The 21,705-nt window shown below is 37.0% G+C and overlaps 1 protein-coding gene across 1 annotated transcript in view; it reads right to left on the bottom strand.

Moving 5' to 3' along the window:
• DGKB (diacylglycerol kinase beta) overlaps positions 1 to 21,705 on the bottom strand; it is a gene marked incomplete at both ends in the record, with an annotated part of 339,119 nt that overhangs the window by 3,972 nt on the left and 313,442 nt on the right. Inside the window, 2 exon segments of the mRNA XM_083379029.1 lie at positions 11,448 to 11,508; positions 14,007 to 14,127. Of these exon segments, the coding sequence (XP_083235155.1) occupies positions 11,448 to 11,508; positions 14,007 to 14,127 (182 nt within the window).

Below are 21,705 nucleotides of genomic sequence, written 5' to 3'. Positions count from 1 at the left end.
GTCAAGCTCAGGGTTGTTACAGGATCCAGCACTGAACCAAAATGGAAATTATGTATTCCAGACACCTAAAGATGACACTTTGGAATATTTTAAATTTTAATTAGTAGGTGCAATTATTCTGGCCCCTCCCCCACCTTTAACTACTACAAATTAATTGGCAATTAGTCACAACTAATTCTTTTTTTTAACAGTTTGAACTGGAAAGATAGGTGATTTCATCTCAATATAGTTGTCTAAGGTGCAGAAAGCACACATGCAGTAAATTGCATTGTCAATTATGCAAAAAGAAAAGAACCAAAAATAAAAAAGAAACTTGTAAAATAAAACCAAAAAATGTGCATAGGTTGACAGAAAAAGTGTATGCTGTTTAGTGAAGGGAACTCCAAAATAACACTCATCTAAACAACAGAGTGACAAACCTCAAATGTATGCAAATGAGTTATTCACTGCTAAATAACATTTGTGAGTTTAGATAGGAATTGTTTGAGCACAGCTGGATATATGTTCCAATAAGAGTCTTTCCTTCCTGAGAAGAAGTGTAGTCCTACTACATGGAGTACAAAGGAATAGGACATATCTCTCCACACAAAGTGGAGTGCATTGGACCTGATGCATCAAACTATTATGCTTTTAATTAAAATACAAGCTCTTTCAAATAGATGAGTTTAACTAAAGAACTTCCATATAAGTGTTGTTTGAGTATTCCTGCTTATGCGAAAGTCTCAGCTCTTTTCCACTGACATTATCTATCAAGCAAGTCATTCTTTCTTCTTCCAGTCTTCTGTCATGAAAGTCAATATAAATGACATCAGCTTCTTGAGCTTGCTTCTTAGATATTCAAATTATATTGTGGGATGATGTAACTGTTCTTTGTAATTTAATTTATACCCATAACAGAAAGAAATAATTGTTAATAAATTTAATAACTCTTGGAAGTCAATCCATGTTCCTTGCTCCCGGAGCACTGTATATTTGTTATGGTTTCATGTCACCAACTCATTATCTTTCCTATTCCACAGTGTTTTTTTTATTTCCCTGAAGTTACAGAGTCTTCTTCAATAGAGTGTGAAATTGTTTCTCAGTTAATAGTGTAGAATAGATACTGTCTCTCTTGCTTCTAGTTATCACTTTTATCTATTGAACTTGTTCTTTTGTCAGATTATTTTCCTTATGTAGAGATGCTTCCTTGAGATACCTCCTTTGATTTGATAAATCTTACCTCTCTCTTATAAGAAATATGTATAATTTTTAAACCCTCTGATTTTATTTTCATCCACATGCTACCAACATAGACCCAATTATTTGGAGGTAGGAGTAGTACAAGTCATGAATGCAAATTCCTATCCATTTATTTCCATTTTGTTTCTTTTTTCTTTTTGGTTCTTAAAGTTACCTTACAAAAGAACTTGCAGTGAAAATCTACTAGAGATTTCCCATTAAACCTTATAAAACTGACCAAACCAAGCCACAAAATCTTATTTTGCTCCAGTTAGCTGATAAAAATGGAGAAGTCAGTTCTGTCCTTTGGAATGTAATATACAGCAACTAGGTAGAGGAACATTTCTTCAGTAGTACCATATTACATACATAAAAAAGATAACAAAAGATAAGAAGATCAATAAAAAGGGAAAATGATAAGACAAGATCGGGGAAAAGGATAAAGAAAAGCAAAAGGGAAAAAGAAGAAGAAACAAGAAAACATAAGGAAAAAAGGAAAAAAAAAGATCAGAAAAGATCAGAAATAGAAAAAGATAAGGAAAAATAAGATAGTTAAAATAAGGTAAGGTAAGGTAAAATAAGACAAGACAAGACAAGATAAAAGATAAGAAATAGGAAAATATGAGAAAACAAAAAGAACAAAAGATAAAAATATGAGAAAAATATGAGAAAAGAAAAAAAATGAAAACAGAAGAAAAAAGGTAAAAAAGATAAGAATAATATAAAAAATAAGGAAAGATAAAAATAAGAAAAAGGAAAAAGTTTGAAAAGATTAAAATGATAAGATTAAAAAAATAAGAAAAGATAATATAAAAAGATAATATAAGTTAAGAATTAGATAAAAAATAAGAAAAAAATAAAATTAGAAAATATGAAAGGGATTAGAAAAAACAACAGCGAAAAAGGAGGAAAAGATAAGAGAAAATAAAAAAGAAGGAAAAATAATAACATTGTTAAGAAAAGATAAGACAAAGATAACAACAGAACAGAACAGAACTTCTTTATTTGGCCAAGTGTGATTAGACACACAAGGCATTTGTCTCTTTGCAGAAGCTCCCAGTGTTCAGTGTATGCAAAACAACAGAGTAATAATAATCATAATAATGATGCCAATAAGAAGAGGCAGTAGAGAAGATGTAGGATAATACTATAACCATATTACATGGGTAAATATACTTAGACATAAGAGAGTACTGTGGAAATTAGATGGTCAGCAGATTGATGGCATGAGGGAAAAATCTGCCTCTGTCTTTAGATGTGTTGGCATGCAATGCCCTGTAGCAGCATCCCCAGGGAAGGAATCAAAACAGTTTATATGTGAAGAGTCTGCGGATATTTTGTCAGCCCTCCTTCTGACATGAGCAAGGTACCGCCTCTATGGAAGGCATGCTGGTTTTAATTGTTTTTTCTGCAGTCCTAAATATCCATTGAAGTCTGTACCTATCCTGTTTGATTGCAATATCAAACCAGACAGTTATAGAAGTACAAATACACACTTAAGAATTCCTCTATAGAACTATATCAACAGCTCCTGGGGCAGTCCGAACTTTCTGAGTTGATGCTGGAAGAACATTCTTTGTTGTGCCTTTTTAATGATGGTTCTAATGTGAGGTGTCCATTTCAAATCCTGGGAGATTATAGAAGGATTGAAGGATTCTACTGCTGATATTGTGATGTCTAACATAGTAAAAGGTGGTAAAATAGAACACAGAATGAAGAATAATAATGGAGCTTGAAAGTCTTCTAGTCTAACCCCCTGCTTGAGTAGGGGGCCCTATACCAGATATGTCAAAATCACGATGTCACATGATGTTGTGCAATGTATGAGAACTTTTTCCCCATTGCTGGCAATTGGGTGGATGTGGTTTCCTTGTGACATGACCGGCCTGTGGGCCGGCACTTTGACACCCCTGCCCTATATCATTTCAGATAAATGGTTGTCCAGTGTCTTTTTGAAAGTCTCCAGTGATAGAACACCCACAACCTTTGTTCTAGGTTGTTTATCTCCTTGGTTAGTTTTCATGTCTTGCCTTTTGGTGCTTTGGAAAATATTTAACACCCTTGTCATTGTAGGAGCTCCTCAAATATTGAAACACTGCTATCATGTCTCCCTTAGTCCTTCTTTTCATTAGGCTAGACATTTCCAATTCCTGTAACCATTCTTCATATGTTTTAGTCTCCAACTCCCTGATCATTCTTGTTGCTCTTCTTTGCACACTTTCCAGAGTCTAAATATATATATTATTTTGTGGTAACCAGAACTGGATGCAGTGTTCCAAGTGTGGTCTTACCAAGGCTTTGTAAAGCAGTACTAGAACTTCACATGATCTTGATTCTATTTCTCTATTAATGGATCCTAAGATTGCTTTGGCTTTTTGGGCTTCTGCAGTACACTAGTGGCTCATATTTAAGTGACTCCAGTACTCCAGGATACAAATGCACTCTTATCTACAGTTTTAAGTGTGTTCAGCTCCAGATTGTTCTGGCTGCACCACAGGGCCAGTTGTACAACTCCCATCTATATGCAAACACATCAACATCTTGAATGCAACCAATGATTTTTGCACTTTAACAGAGGGATCTTTCAAGATTCAATCATTAGTACATAAAGAATAATGGAGAGATCACACAGTACAATTGTTTGGGTATTCAATGTGATTTTATCTAGTTTGACCTGCTGTTTCCTATCTCTCAGAAAACTTCTAAGTAAGTGAAAGATAAGAAAAAAAGATAATGAAATTATAAAGGAATGATAAGAATAGGATTTAAAAAGATAAGAGAAGATATCTAAATAGCTATGAAAAGACAAGAAAAAGAAAATATAAGATGAGGAAAAGATAAGATAAAAAGATACAGAAAGATGAGAAAATAGAAAACAAAAAAGTTAACAAAATGGATAAGAAAAAAGAAATAAGTAAAAGATAAGAAAAGAGATAAGAAGATAAGAAATTTAGAAAAGATAAAAGCAAAGAAATGATAAGTAAAAGATAAGAAAAATAGAAGAAAAGAAAGAAAATAAGGAAAAAATTAAAACATGGAAAGATAAGAAAATTATAAGATAAAGAATAAGATAGGAAAGATAAGAAAAAGATAATGAAAGATAATGAAAATCAAAAGATGAGAAAAATAAGGAAGATAAGAAAAGTTAAGAAAAAGATAAAGAATAAAGATAAGAAAAAATAAGAAAAGTGATAAGAAAACATAAGAAAAAATATGATGAAAAGAAAAGAAAAAAGATATGGGAGGGTAAGTAATATATTAAGAAAGATAAGAAAAAATATAAGGAAAAAATATAAAGACAAAATAAGAGACTTTAAGGAAAGATAACAAAAAGTTAAGGAAAAGATAAAATAAGGAAAATAAGAAAACAATGGAAAAAGAAAAAGATTAAAGAAAGATAAGAAAAAAGAAAATAAAAGATACAAAATGTAAAAAAGATAAAAAATAAGAAAAAGAGAAGAAAAGATAAAAAGAAATAAATGATAAGAAAAGATAAAAAAAATAAGACAAAGTATATACTAAGCCTCTCATTAACTTTTGTTGGGAATCATAATTTTCTTTCAGAGATGCTTACACTATTGCAGTCATTTCTTTTTTCCTCTAACATTTACAGTCCTTGGAATAAATGCCACTTTTTCCACAGGTCTGACAACTATAATTAGTGGGCTCCAAAATCCCAGAGAGCCAACACAACCCTACCTAGCTTCTAGGCAACAAATGGCGCTCAAAGGCTATTATTCGCTATTACCATTTGTATTGTATTGGGCCTTGTTTTACTGAGTGTACCATGTGGGGTTTGAATGCTGGAAGGTTGCTTAAGCAGGGAGCTGGCTAACGGCTCCCAGTTCCTCAGACAACCTGTCTCCAGTGCTGCCATTGGCTGTCTCTAGGGTGGCAATAGGTTCTTTAAACCTATTGGCAGCCACCTAGAGGCCAGGGTATAAATAGCTGCATTCCTAGCCCTGTTTTCCAGTTCAGTTCCTGCAAGCAAATAAAGAATATTCCTGGCTGAACTCACTCACCTCGTCTCTTCTCTCAAGCAACGAACCCAGTACACAACACTGGCGACGAGGATGGGATCCTGCTCCTTCCACAGAGCTGAGAGTCACTAGGGGTGAGGCCAGAATGTGCCTGGCGGGAAAGCAATTCCCCCCCATGGTTGGCCTAGCACAGCCACGCTAGTGACCACAAGCCCTGTGGATCAGTTCCTGGGCATACAGAGGACCAGGACAAAAAGACGACGAGCCCCAGCTGCGAAGACTTCCCGAGATGGTGAAGGTTGGAAAACTGGAAGAATTCAATGTATCTCATCCAGAAAGATGGTCTTCATATATCTCCAGGGTCAAGAATTATCTCTGCACCAATCAAGTTGCTGAAGACGGCCTGAAGGCCGCAATGCTCCTGTGCGTTTGCAGCCCAGCCACATTCGACATCACGGAGAATTTGATCACCCTGACTCAGCTGGAGTCCGTAACGTTCATGGACTTGAAGAAATGACTCGGCGACCATTTCCAGCCCAAGCTCTCAGTAATAGCTTGGTAGCACATGTTTGAACAGAGGGTCCATCAGCCGGGTGAATCAGCTTCCGAATTCATCGCGGCTTTGAGGCAGGCTGCACACCTGTGTCAGTTCTGCGATGTAGAAGAGAGACTTCGGGACCAGCTCATCTGTGACCTCAGAAATCGAGAACTGCAACAGAAGCTCTTCACCAAAAAGACTTTATCATTCCCAGACGCATTAAGAGAAATGGTGGATGAAGCCGCTGGCGGAGCCGTAAAAGCCATGCAGCCTGTCAAAGGCACGCAGCATGAGGAGGCCATCCACCACAAGGATGCTGAACATGCAGAAGACTCCAACAGCAGCCAAGAAATGGACAAGCTTCAACAGCACAACAATCAGCCACATCGCAGCGACAATCAACATGGGACAACTTACAAGGCAGGTCCCTTCCTTAGGTGCCCAGGTTGTGACGGCTGCCACCAATGCAAGGACTGCAAGTTCAAGACAGCCACGTGCCAGGCCTGCAGGAAGATGGGCCACAATGCGACCATCTGCAGAGGTCGCCAGAAGGACTGCCAATCAAACTGCCAATCGGACATTCCGATCAGGAGAGGTACTGGGGCCCCAGGGCAATTTAGCATAGGGTTTTACTCTAACCATTGCAGTGTTTGCCGCACAGGAGCTTCCCACTCCATTAAGCACAAATTTTGACTTCAGGTTGAGCTGCAAGGGGTCCCTTGCAAGATGGAACTGGACACGGGGTCTGCCATGTCCATCATATCACTTGATACATTCAGGTTCATCTGCAACTGCAGTAAGAGATGGGCCAAGCTTAGGCCATCCAACATTTTCCTGACCGACTTTCAGAATGCTAGAGTTGCCTTTAAGGGCGAGGCCACATTGGTTGTCAAATTCAAGGGGTTTTCTGGGCACCTGGACATTGTCGTAGTAGAGGGTCAGAGAACGAGCCTGAAAGGGCTTGATTGGTTTGATGCATTAGGTATCCAAGTTACTGGTATCAACCAGACACAAGCCACAAACTTAGCGTCAGTATGCGAGGAGTTCGCAGATGTTTTTGACACAAGTCCGATAGCATTAAAACTGGATCCTGCTGTAATGCCTATCAGGATTAAGTCACGTAGAGTGCCATTTGCTCTTAAACACAAAATAGATGCTGAATTGGACAAGCTAGTTGAACAGGGGGTACTACAGCCCATAGATGGGGGTGAATGGGAAACCCCAATTGTCACACCACTAAAAGCCAATGGAGAGGTCAGGATTTGTGCTGACTACAATTGCACAATTAATCATGCACTCAAGCAGCACGCATACCCGGTGCCAGTCATGAGGCACATCCTGGCATCGCTGCAAGGGGGTAAAGTTTTCACAAAGTTAGATTTAGCACAGGCTTACCAACAGCTACCTATGGATGAGGCCACAGCCACAGCACAGACTATTGTAATGCACAGAGGAGCATTTAAAGTAAAACACCTCCAATTTGGGGTTAGTGTAGCCCCTGGCATTTTTCAAAGCATTATGGAGCATATGATCAAGGGCATTCCTGGGTTCTGCCCCTACTTTGATGATGTGCTCATCACCGATGAGTCCACTGAAGTGCTTGCAAGGAGGCTCAAAGCTGTCCTTCAATGGCTCCACGAAGCGGGCCTTAAACTTAAGAAAAACAAGTGTAGTATAGGAGTCCCTTCAACTGAGTTCTTGGGTTTCCCTATCTATGCTGATGGCATCCATCCTGCTGACTCCAAGCTGAAAGCCATTCAGCTGGCACATAGCCCTAAGACAAAAGGAGAGATTCAGGCATTCCTAGGCCTCCTAAATTTTTACCATGTCTTCCTTCCTAACAAGGTCGCAGTGGCAGAGCCGTTACACCGGCTCTTGGATAAAAACATTGCTTGGAAATGGAGCAAGGTCCATTGAAAGCCCTACTGTCCTCCAGTTCAGTGATTACCCACTTTAAAGAGTCTTTGCCAGTGTGCCTTGCATGTGACACATCCCCATATGGGGTGGGGGCTGTTTTAAGCCATTTGGAGAGCGATGGGACTCAAGTCCCAATTGCTTATTACTCGAGAACATTATCCTCTGCAGAATTACGCACAAATTGATAAAGAGGCATTGGCCATCGTAGCTGGGGTAAAAAAAATTCCACAAGTATGGCAGGGATTTCACGGTCTTCACAGACCATAAACTGCTATTGGGGTTATTCACTACTGACAGACAGACACCACACATCTTGTCTCCTAGGATGTTAAGATGGTCCATCTTCTTATCGGCCTACAGCTTCAGGCTGATTCACAAACCCGGCAAAGACATGGGCCATGCAGATGGACTCAGCCAGTTGCCATTGCCTCAGATTGAGCCAGATCCGGCTTCAGTGGCTTGCATTTTGTCTATTCAGGATTTTCCTGAGTTCTCCCTCCATGCTGGGGATGTGGCTGCAGAAACTGCTGCAGACAAGGTTTTAAGCAGAGTGCTATCCTGGATTCACACAGGGTAGCTTGAAAACAGTCCTGGACCCGGGTTCCAGAGCTACTTCACATGTAGACATGAGCTTTCAGCTCACAAGGGTTGTATTCTATGGGGGAGCAGGGTCATTGTCCCCACTTCATTGAGAGACAGGGTACTGCAATCACTTCATAAGGGACATCTGGGCATTGTCCGGATGAAGGCATTGGCATGAAGTTACTTATGATGGCCTGGGTTAGATAAGGCTATCGAAGCTCAAGTACATGGGTATTACACGTGTCAGCAGTCCAGGCCTGAAATGCCACATGCTCCTGTCCATAGATGGGAGGAGACACATACTCCTTGGTCAAGGATTCATATTGACTTCGCTGGGCCCTTTCAGGGACAGCTATATTTTATAGTGGTCGACAGCCACTCTAAATGGCTGGAAGTTATTCCAATCACGAATATGACTACTGCTAGGACCATCCAGGTGCTTAGGAAACTTTTTGCAACACATGGGCTGCCGGACGTCACAGTATCCGATAACAGGGCCCAGTTCACAGCAGCAGAATTTCAAGCCTTCTTGAAGACTAACCTCATTAGGCACGCTACATCAGCTCCATTTCACCCTTCCAGTAATGGGCAAGCCAAACAGAAGGTGCGCACTATAAAGGAGTCACTGAAGCGCATAGTGACTGGGGATTGGCACCACAGACTGGCTGATTTTTTGCTTTGCCAGCATACTACACCTTGCACAGCCACAGGCAAGAGCCCAGCAGAGCTTCACCGGGGAAGGTGACTAATCACAAAACTGTACAGGCTGCACCCAGACTGGGTGGCAGCAGATGCCTCTCGCCCAAGGCCTCCGAGGGGGTTGCAAGTGGTTGATGGAGTGTGGGCCCAGAACTATGGGCATGGGAACTTGTGGGTGCCAGGCAAAATTGCTAAAATCTTGGGCCCTCTGTCATACGAAGTGACTTTAGATGGCGGGCAAGTCGTTCACTTCCATACTGATCAGCTGCGGAAGTGGTTCCCAGAATGCCCACAAAGTGAGGACCTCATCCCAGGTCCAATTCTAGAACCTCAAACTGGCAGCCAAGCAGAACAATTCACATGGTCTGAGGACCCTAGCAGTCAGAGCAATGGGGAGGTGGTCATAGAGAAGCAAAGCCTGGGAGTGCAACATGGGTCCCCTGATGGGAAAAGTCAACCTGAACAATACAGCCACTGTTCTAACTCTGCTCAAACAATGGACTCTGGGGTGGGCTGACCTGGAATGGCCAGCCAGAGGAATTTGAGTCAGCCAGACTCTCATGGACTCAATAATCCTGGTCTACCCAGCCCGGCAGGGAAGCTGGTAGACCAGGAGTTGCCAGGATCCCCCCAGGCGATCTATGAGAGTTCGTAAACCTCCAGCTTATTTGCAGGATTTTGTCCTAAAATAATTGTGCTGTAATGTTGTGTGTGTTTACTGAAATTGCTGCCTGCTCAGGAAAGTTTCTGTATTAGTGAATACATTTGGAACAATGCTGTACTTCTGCATACTGCTATTTTGTACTTTTGTAAACTCTGTAATTGCTGTACTTATTTCTGTTGCTGCTACTGTGTGTACATTCTAGGGGGGAGGGGAGTAATGTATTGGGCCTTGTTTTACTGAGTGTACCTTGTGGGGTTTGAATGCTGGAAGGTTGCTTAAGCAGGGAGCTGGTTAAGGGCTCCCAGCTCCTCAGACAACCTGTCTCCAGTGCTGCCATTGGCTGCCTCTAGGGCGGCAATAGGTTGCTTTAAACCTATTGGCAGCCAGGATATAAATAGCTGCATTCACAGCCCTGTTTTCCAGTTCAGTTCCTGCAAGCAAATAAAGAAGTTTCCTGGCTGAACTTGCTTGCCTCGTCTCTTCTCTGAAGCAACGAACCCAGTACACAACACCATTGTTTCCCAATTCTACTAAAACTCCTGTTCCTCCACTACTTCTCATTGTGAGCCTTACTTATGGAGAACAGTAACTTTTCTATTTCTTTTAGGCTGATTCAGGCAGTTTTAGTTTTCCAAACCAACACAAAATACTAACACCATCCACAACTGTTTCTCTACTCTGCTTTTATAGGCATCAATTTCTGTGTTGGCTAGGGAAAGGTCTTAAGGGACAGAGCACCAGCAGCCTAGATGCTGACTGTTTTGAGGCTGCTTGTCCTCTCACAATTGGACACACTGAATTAGCTAACACTGCCTTTATCTCTCTCTTTTTTTGTAGGATTTATTGATATTCTACCTAAAATTTCATTTAATTACAGTATAATTTATGATTTCTTAGGGAATTCTTTTCCACTTTTATATTAATTGGTTGAAAGATGCCATAGGAAGTATATTTAAAATCTATAGTATAATAATTAAAAAAGCATGTTAGACACATGTATCTAACTGATTGCTTGATCCTGTAAATGCTGTTCATTCATTTATTTCAGGTTCTTCTTCACATTTTACAATCAGAGAAATTATTGGCTATTATAGGAAAAAGACTTTCACACTAAGACTGTGGATCTTCCTGTTCAGAAAGTCATACTTTCATTAGGAGAGTTTTCCTTTGCCTGGTTGTTGATGTTTTCATACTAAATTCACTTTCTTGTTTGTCTGAAATTTTACTATTTGCTGTCCTTTTTCTTTATGGTATTTCCAATTATTTTGAGCTTATCATCCTTTTTTAAAAAAAAACGGTTTGACATTTTATTATTTTAACCATCTTGTTCTTTCTTGAGTGTTCTTTTTAAAATAAAGGTGGAACATCAATTTGAAATTATCAACATAAAAATGCATCCATCTGTGATTGCATTCAGTTCCTTTTTGTGTGAACACTTGGTGAGAAACTTGGGTGTAATATGTGAATTGGCTGTAATGGATTTCATCTGATTTCCTTTTTCTTCTCTAGAGAGAACATTAGAATAGAGATATCTCTCATCATCTCTGCATCAAGATTACATTTCCTTGATTATTTAATCAAAGCCTGACATAGTCTTTCAGAAACCTGAATTGTTTGCATAAAATCAGAAAGGTTGAATGGCCAAAAATATTTATTGAGCATTCTTTTATCAAAGTGCAACAGAAAGCTTTATGTTCTAAATCATACAAAAGGAAGTAAGGAATGCAATTGTATATTATGGTACATAAATAATTCTTACTGAAATGTGCAAGATTTCAGGATCATAGAATAAACACTAATTTCATTAATTTGATCAGCTTATTGCACATACTGATCAAAACAAACTTACTGTACAAGGTGTTTGCATCCATAGCTCCCCATCAATCTCCATAGGCAGAGATTTGCTAGTCCTAATGCAAAAAAATATAGGAATGCAGGGAAAATAAATCAAGGACATGTTTTAAATATCGCATCTCACATGGAAAATAGTACAGTTTAATGTCAATCATAGTTGAAAAATAAGGTATATACACCTTTCTAAACATATAGTGTGTAACTGTATATTTCCCAATCCACAATAAATCCATAATTCGTTATTTTTTAAAGCATCAAATACAAGCATGATTGATTTAACAATTTTGGCTCAAGTTACTCTTAGTTAACTTTGCCATATGGTAAATTAGCAATTTGTTTCAACAGGTCTCCAACAGGCATGTTTCCAAAAGATATGTGAGCCAACATATTTGTCAAATCATTCACAGAATTAAAGAATCATAGATTTGGAAAGACCTATTTAGGACATTAAATTCAATCCACTGCTCAGTGCAGGAATCCAGATTAAAACATCCCTAAAAATTATATCAGAACTCCTGTTAGAATACAACTAATAAAAACAGCTTACTACTTCCCATGCAAATTAATTCCACTATTGAATTGCTCTTACCATTATGCTAATACTCCTAAAATTGCCCTGGAACTTGTCTCTCTATAACTTAAATGTCTTTCTAAAATAACTTTTACAAAGTAATGCAGTCAACAATATAATGATGATGATGATGATGATGATGATGATGATGATAATAATAATAATAATAATAATAATAATAATAATAACAATAACAATAACAATAACAATAACAATAACAATAACAACAACAACAACACAATAATATGCCTTTCTTCCATGCATCTTTTCAGGTACTTGAACAGTGGTCCATATCATCTTTCAATCCTTTTCTTTTCAGGCTAAAAATTCCCTAATCTCTCCCTGTAATTTTCACTCTTCTTCTCCTTTAATGAACTGATTGAAATATAGTGACATATTTGTAGAGATGTGTAGAATGGGATACAATATACATGATGAGATCTGACCAAAGCAGAATGTAATGGAATTAATATTTCTTGTGATTTGGAAACACTAGTTTTCTTGATTCATTCTAACACTGAGTTATCTTTTTAGCCTACTTTATTATGCTACTTATTCACATTCAGCTTGTGATTAACAAGATCTTTTTCACATGTATTAGAATTAAGCTAGCTAGCTCACATCATATTTGTATGCATTAAATGCATATTATTAAATGAATCATTTTGTATTTGATTCTATTATATTTCATTCTATTAATTTCAGCTATTGCCCCAGCTTACTGAAATCTTTTTGAATTTTTAGTATTAGTATTAACTATCATAACCAGTCTTGTCTGTGCAAATAAAATCCAATCATTCATTTAATCCAATTATTGAGGAAAATCTTGGAAGAGTACAAAACCAAGCACTGACTCTTTTGGTACCCATCTTGATGCCATTCTCCAAGATTCTTGCTGTGGATCTTTAGAATGCCATATGTACCTTATTTAACTACCAAATCTTAAATGTTCAAATTTATTGAAATCTAGGCATATCATGTCACAGCAACCCAATAATCTACTTGATAGTAAAGAAACTACCAAATCAGAAAATGTACTCTGAGATATAACAAATTATATTGTGGCAATTAAAATGATTTTGCTTTTTTTTGTTATCTATTACTTTTTTGTCATCTTTAGAGCAGTTACTTTACCTCATTTTCTCTTAATTTTATTGTGAACATATTGGAAGTTGTGCTGTTTGCTTTTCTTTTCATTTCTGTTAATTTAATACCATTCAGATTTAAGTTTTCTGATACCAGCTAAACAGACTATGAATACTTCTATCATTTTTATTTTGTGATTTATGCAACTTTTTATTTTTGTATTTTCACTAATCTTTTTGTGTAACTATACTTATAATGTTCTCCATTTTGTTTTACTCACTGGAACTTTTTAATCCTTTTTTTCTTTTTTAGACATTTATACCTATCTTGTATTTCTTTTCCCATTAGCTTTTTCTGCCTTGTAAGTTATATATCCTTAGTTCTGAGCTTACTACAAAAGGATTATTCAGTAATAGGTTGAATACAACATAATGACCTATCAAAACCAAACTATCATGTGAAGATAACTAACACATGCTGATCAACATGCTAACACAGAAAAGTTACATATCAAAAATTCAATGGTCTTGTCATATTTTGTCATATTTTTGTCATATTTTGTGAATAGAGTGCCAGACAACTGATTTGACAAAAGAACATAAGCAAGGCAAGTTGCATCTGATCAAAGGTCTATCCCAGTATGGTGTTTTCCACTTTGTCCAACCTGAAGTGTTTTGACATAATTCCACAATTGCTTCCATTACTTCTGAATTAACCATTGAGAGTATCTTCCATGATTTTCTTAAAATCTCATTTAAAAACATCCAAGCTATTAAGTATGATACTGAGTTCTAGAAATGTATTACTTATAGTTGGTAAAGCTGGGTTAAGCCTGTCCTGGTTCCTTGGTTGATAAAGGCAAATATTTTTTTTCCCATGGGAAAAGTTGGTTCTTACCTAATGACAACAGAAGAACACTGAGAAAGGCTTCTTCCTGCACTTTTCAAACCAGTATATATTTGTCCCATTTCCATGGCTCCTTCCAGGCCAACCACTTCTACCAACTGATCACTTAGGGCTGAAAACAAAATGCACAGCTCTACTGAAAACTGTGGAGGAAGCATGAATGCTAATGTGAACAGCATGCTTTTGCCTTATTCTCCTGCTCTTCTCAATAAAAACATATACAAATAAATTAGAAACCAATCAACAGTTCTGGCCAAAATATTACCATTTTTGAAGAATATATTGGAATGAGGAGAATTTGGTCTTGCATGTCATTGAAAGAACAGCCTTGGTGACAACTAAAGTAGCAGTAAAGCTGATTTCAACAAAGCTGTTTTCTTGGGTCATAATTGAAAGGGAAAAAATACTACAATCCTTGCATTGATACCTTTCCACAAATATAATCAGAGACCACAATAAGCAAAACATGTGGTCAGACTACAAAAAAAGGTGAAAGCATTAAGATTTAGAAAGTCACCTGAGCTGCAAGTAAAAGCATTTTTAATATAAAGCCAAGAATAAGCATATTCCCTGTGTAACTTCCAATTGCATTATCTTAACTCTGAACTATTGTTCTTTCAATTTCCTACTATGTCATGACTAAAACAGAGATTTAATATCCATTTATTAACTAGAATCTCAAATCAAAATCAAGCCATTACAGATATGGTTAATAGATGGATTTAAAATAATTATCTGTATAAATGTAATGGGAATGAAATAAGAGTTGTGTTCTAAGTTAAATACATTATGTCAGGGGAGGGGGATATATCACTTGCTGTTCATCCATTAATTGAAAAGACCTTAGTATATTTGGATTAACAAGGCAACCTGAAGTGCCTATCCAAAAAACTGGAAGATGCCATTATAGTTAAATCCTATTCTACTGAAATCATAGTTAAATCCCATCCTATTCATATTTATTTAAAAGGAAGTCTCACTGGTAAACTGCATACCCAATTATATTTATTAAGGATTACATCCCATGGACTTCAGTTTCTTTAGAAAAATGGCTTTAACAAAGTTTTAAAATTTTATTTTTAACTACTCAGGAATAAATTACACTGAGTTAAGCAAGACTTACTCTTCACATGCAAAGAGGAAACAGACAACAGACTCCCATTCCTCAACATCTACATAAGGAGACTAGACAACGAAGAACTGGAAACCCACATCTACCACAAACCCACATACATGACCAAATCCTCAGCTTTGCAAGAAATCACCCCCCCCCACACACACACAAAAGAAACTGGGTCCAGTCCCTCTTCAGAAGGGCCAGGACACAGTGCAGCACCACTAAGAAAAGTGGAAGAGAAACGGCTGCTTGATGTCTTTCTCTATAATGGCTATCCAAAAAACTTAGTATTCCAACACACAGCAGCCAAACTACAACATACCTGATGGCCAACCACCACACAAAAACTAATTCTACCATATACAAAAGGTGTGCCTGAAATGACAGCCAGAATTCTCCAACCTCTAGGAATAGCAATAGTCCACAAACCCACAACTACACTCTGCCAGGAATTATCCAGAACCAAAGACAAGATAAGAAGGATGAAAGAAACAATGTAATATACCAAACCAATTGTGACAATTGCAACCAATTCTATGTGGGAAAAATATCACAATAAGTAAAAAACAGGATCCATGAATACTGGCTGGCAGTCAAATGCCACGATCCCAAATCCTTAATCTCTACCCACACTCACACCAAACATCACCAGTTCAATTGGAGCAACAAAAAAAATCATCGGCCACACTACCACCCGCCACATTCATGAGTTCATCAAAACCTGGCATTCCACAAGCAATTTCATCAATAGACACATCAACCTACAACCAGCCTACAAACCTCTCAGAATCCAAATCAACCACACAGCTAACCAGAGACAGCGCCAACCCTCAACCATCCCTCAGAAGCCCCCCAATCAGCACTTCACCTCTCAATGACCCTCACCTGATATAACCTCCCCAACACAAGACCCATCACAAGACTCCCACTGATGACTCACACCTGACCCATTACAAGACCCTTACTTGACAAACCATCACCTGACCCATTACAAGACCTACTGATCATAAGAAGCCCTTATGCACAGAAACACATTGACACTGACATCCCTTAAACGCCTCTGAAGATGCTACCTAGTCCGGTAATGAAAAGTTCAAAAATCAACCTACAAGCTTGGAAAACAAACTTTCAGCCTCAACTTACTCTTATGTAACCTCGTAAAAAATTGAAGCATTAGACTGAAAGCTTATATATAAAGACCAGAAATAAATATACCAAATTTAGTAAAACTTATTTTTGAAAAAACTGTTTTGGCATGATTTATTAAAATACAGACTAACCAATCACATATTAGAATGACATCAATTCAGGCTGTGTGATTAAATTGATGCATAAACTCAGATATATGATCACCAAATCTTAAAAAGTAGTAACTTAAAACATACACACACACACACACACACACACAGACTTTTTTGTTACTCTACTTTTGCTTAAACTTGTTGCCAAGAACAGATGGATAAGGAACAAAAACATTTTATTTCATGTTCATAACTATTTTTTACTTAAAATTCATGTTTCATACAATGGTTGTTAATACAAGTTTTCTTAGAAAATATTCTTCAAACTATTAAAAAAAACAAATACTTGTTACCCATCTATAGTCAGCTTTATGGTTTAGTATAGAAAAATCTGATATGAGAAATGGAAATCCCAATATACTTTTTAAAATAAACAAAAAAAATCTTCATTTCACAGATTAAATCTCAGCAATGACTACAAGTTGAAGCCATCTGGATCTAATATACTAGCCCTCTTTAGGGCAGCACTCTTCCTAAAGTTGTGTGTCTGAAATACAGGGGTCCTTCTACACTTGCTACTCCTGCTATAACTTTTTGCTCAACTTTTGTGGTGCCCCAGATGATGCTGTTTCTGAAATGAAATGCATTGATATTCTTCTAATCTCATCAATGAATAGATGGATAACTGCTATATTCTACTAGGGACTGCTTTTGAAACTATAATTGGTCTAAAATGCAGTTGCCTACTAGCTGATGGCTGGTTCCCAGTTTAGCAAAGCAATACACATTCTGTGGTTGCTGCATTGCAGTAGGCTATAGGTAAATTCCAAATTACAGTTATTATTCTAGGCCAGGGACAGTTCAAAGTTCTGTCATTATCTAAAAAGCTCTTTCTGGCTCAAGTACTTATTTCCTATGGGACATATTCTCTAAATATGTCTCTAAATAGATTCAGATTCTTCATTTCTTTGTATTTTTCCTGGGAATATGTTTCTGATTCCTACCAGTATTATCTAGTTGGGTAATGAAACATTTGCAAGCAAACAACCAAGCTGAGAGAGCACCAAGGACTCCACTGTCCTACTATTCCAGATAGTTCAAGGTATGGTCATAAGAGGATTTTTCTGGAAACCTTTCTCACTTTTTTTTTTAAAAAAACAAGTTTTATTGGTTTTTCAGTTAAAATCTACATATTTAAAAAGCATCATGATGACTGGGTAATCAGAGAGTCAGTAACAGAGTTTTCAGTATATAATTCAGGTTATATTATCAAAACATCCTCCTCAATTTCCCTTAACATTTCATACAACCAGTTTAAACTAAATAAATTTCTAGAAAAAGCATGGTCAGTTGAAAAATTTGTCAATTCAATTTCATTGAGATATATCTATATCCTGTTATTAAAGTTTACCTAATTCTAATTTTAATTATATTATTAAATTTAGCCTTTAACATTCCAAATAATATTGAGAACCCAAATTTCCCTTATTTTATTACAGCAAAAACTATAGCATCTAACATGTACACAGTGGCTGAGTAGCTGTATTCTACCTAATAAACATTGTCTGTTTCACATCCTAATACATCACACATTACTGACAGGACCACAGCCTATGTTTATTAATCTACAACTATTTATACACAACCAGATTCTGTTTTAAATTTTAACTAATTCTTAATTCTTAGATAGAATAATCAACATCTTTTAACATCAAACTTGGGATCTATAAACCAAATTTCCATTATGTCAGTGCACAAATTATAATGTCTAAAATAAGCCTAATAGATACACAAACACATTCTAATTCTATCTCATAAACATTTTCTATTTTAGATCCTGATAGGTCACTGATTACTAAAAGGATAAACTCATTTTTTAAATCTAACTCTGGCTGTTTTCTTTCTTTCTTTTTTGCCAATCAGGTTTCCAGACCAAGGCCTTTGAATTGCCAGATAGGTCTCCCTTCGCTCCAATACATATTATTTGAATCGAAGGAGGCCATCTAGCCATCAGTGATCCACAAAAACCAAACCATATGTAATCATTATGTTATTGCCCTGTTAGTTCTAGTGTCTGTATTTGCTCTAAAAACTTTATCTTCAGTTCGGTCTGGATTCCTCTTCCGTCTGGGTTCATCTGCTTTAAATACTTATCCAATTTTGTAATTAATGCTTGGCTATCCAGGCTTTCAGGAAACTGTCTTTGTTGATCTTCCACATCCTCTATGTTAGCATCACTATCTTGCACATTACGTTTTCCCATAGTATGTTGTTGGTCCTTAATGTTATTTGCCATAGTGATAGTTCCTTGTACTTTTAAAGTTGTTAGTTTTTTGGATAGTTGATTCTTATATTCCTCTGTCTCAATAGTAATATCTTCCAATTTTGTTATATTCTGAAGTGTAAGTTCTTTAGTTGCAGTCTGGGTTTCAATTTAATGCAAGGCTTTTTATTTTCTCTCCCAATGTAGACAAAGGCCACTCTTAAGGAGGGTGGGGAAAAGAAATCCCTTCCCTCTCTCCTTGCAGGGGGAAGCAAATTCGAGAAGCTTTTGGCAGGGAAAGTAGACAATTAGGAAAACAAGAAGGCAATTCTCACCCAGTTTTCAAGTGCTTTCAAGTGCTTTGTTGTGCTTTTGGCTTCGGCAGGAAATGGCTAAATGATGGGCCATGGGAGTGGCCAATCCTTTCTTCTTCTGTTCGGAAAGTAGCTCCAAGTAGCTCCTCATTTGCAGAGTAAAGGATCAGAGATGTTTTCATTTAAGAAGAAATTCTTTAGCCTCATTGCAATAAGAACTCATCCCATACAGTGTATCATTGAATACGCTGACAATTCCTTATCCTAATGAATTACAATGATATGTTGCTGCCCTTATCAGACATCTCTTTAAAATCATTACAGTAGAGATATTTTGTAGCCAGACTCTATCCAGTAATGAAAATTGGGCTTGTGTGCCTCTACTTCGTGACTATCCACAGACCATTTTCCTAATGTAACTGGCTTCACTGACATTATTTTATTATTACAACACACTCTAGCCCATGTTCCTTCTAAAGTTCAAATGAAATATATGGCTATCAGATAATTTTGTGCTTTTGAAAAATAGCCCCTGCCCCCGCAGCTCTTAACTTACAGTGGTTGGTTTAGTATCTGAATTTCAACCGGCAGATCAATGTTTTTTTTTAGCAATCTAAAGCTATCTTCAAATCTTCTTCGTAGATTTATTGTTGACATCTTTGACCACATTTATGTCCATTCTCTGCTTCTGATAAATAGGTTTCATAAAGGAAATGTGGGAAATAAATGGCATAAATAAATAGCTGGCAGAACCCTGCATATAAAATATTAAACTAAATCTGATTAATGTGGAATAAATTGAAATGACCAAAAAGGAAACGTCTTCTTAGAACTGCCCTGACCACTTTTTACCAGATATTAAGACTCATTTCCTTCCTTCCTTCCTTCCTTCCTTCCTTCCTTCCTTCCTTCCTTCCTTCCTTCCTTCCTTCCTTCCTTCCTTCCTTCCATCTATATTTGTTGTTCAAATAACATCATTGGTAAAGTGTGATAACAATGATTCAGTCCAGACACTTTTATACTCATCCCCCATTATGATTTTCTATGTCATCAGATTCTTGACAGTCTGTTGGCTCTACACTGAAGTTTGTCCATGACATAAAAACTTTCCCTTGTTTTCTGTGTGAATGACCTATTAGGGACCATGTGGGAATGTTTGCATAGCACCATGCTTTTCTGCCCTCTTCCACAAGCCAAAGTACTTCACACATCTCTTCAGATTAGTGTTATGGATAAACAAAGCTGCTCACATAGTGATTGCTGATGTCAGCCACTTGCAAATAGCATGTAAAGGGGCACCTGACCCTTTGCCCTTATTTTAAAATGTATCTACAGCTGGGTGGAGAGAAGAATAAAGTCACCACAATATTTTTTTCTTTCATTTCTCCTGCTCAAGCTGTTTAAGCAATTAAAAAGACAAAGTGAAATCTACATAACCCTTTGTTTGTCTTTGCAGTGCTCAATTCTTATTGTCTGCTCAGGATGGTGATAAAATATTTAAGAAACTCAAGAACATTTTAGAAGTCTACATTGAAAAGCATTATTGGACCAATGCACCATTGAACAGAATACTACATTTAACCATTTTTTCTATGAATATAAATCAAAGAAAATAAACAAGGGCAGGGGTGAAAAGGAACCTAGTAGTACTATGATTAGAAATAGTGATTTACACATGGAGGATTGTTCTTCTATAATGGAGCTGTTTTGTAAATACTCAATTCATCTTAGCCGTATATAAGTATTGCAGACCTGGCAAGAGATTGAAAGTCTCTATTAGAATTTAGGGTTATTGCACTTAGTCAAGTAGATTTACATAAAAAATATCATTGGTTGGCAGTAAATCTCTCCTTCTTGGCAGTTTGTCTTTGGAGTGATGAGGATACATGACTCCTAAATGTAATTAAAACTTGGTAATCATTACTCTGGGGAAAGTTTGAGTTTCAGTTACAAATTATAGAATAGGGAATTTAAGATCTGGCTTACATAGAATCCTTGGAAATACTTTGGGATGAGGGATATGCAATATGTCCTAATCACTAAAGTCTGTTTGGAATGTTTTATTTATTTATTTTACATCACCACCACCACTTTAGTAACACAATTTTGCAATCTGCAGGAAGACAGAACTGTACAATATACAGAGACAGGAATTGTTTTAGCTGCTTTGGGTGCCAAAGATATGTTTAATGTCACGGTCTTGTATGCTGTAATGTGAACTACCACTATCGGAAACAAATATATACATATCATGCTTGTGTATAAAAATAAATGGTCAACTGATGTTGCATTGCCAGTTGGTAGCAATGTGCTTAGTCAGCTGTATTTCAAGTTTTATTATTATTATTATTATTATTATTATTATTATTATTATTATTATTATTATTATTATTATTATTAAATACTAAATATTAAGTAAATAGACTGGATTTGGGAAACCTGTAGATTTCTAGACACAAGACCAGTTTGGGGCTGATAGAAACTGGTATAGAGCACAATTTCAGTTTCTTCTTTAAATTAAATAGGGATAGATGAGAGACAGGACAGGAAGGCCTGGAGGAACATTGTCCATAGGGTCGCGATGGGTCGGACACAACTTCGCAACTAACAACAACAAAGATGAGAGACAGCTCATGGGCAAATGGCAAATAAGATATGGTAGAGGTGTAACAGCACTGGTTGTGAATCTAAGATAATATGGCATACTGATTCTTTTTCTGTAATATAATTGTAATTTAACCCGGGCAAGTTTATC

This window comes from Vipera ursinii (assembly GCF_947247035.1).
Source record: "Vipera ursinii genome assembly, chromosome: Z".
Taxonomy (NCBI): domain Eukaryota; kingdom Metazoa; phylum Chordata; class Lepidosauria; order Squamata; family Viperidae; genus Vipera; species Vipera ursinii.
Note: the sequence above shows the minus strand (reverse complement) of the source record. Positions and strands in the feature narration are given on the sequence as shown.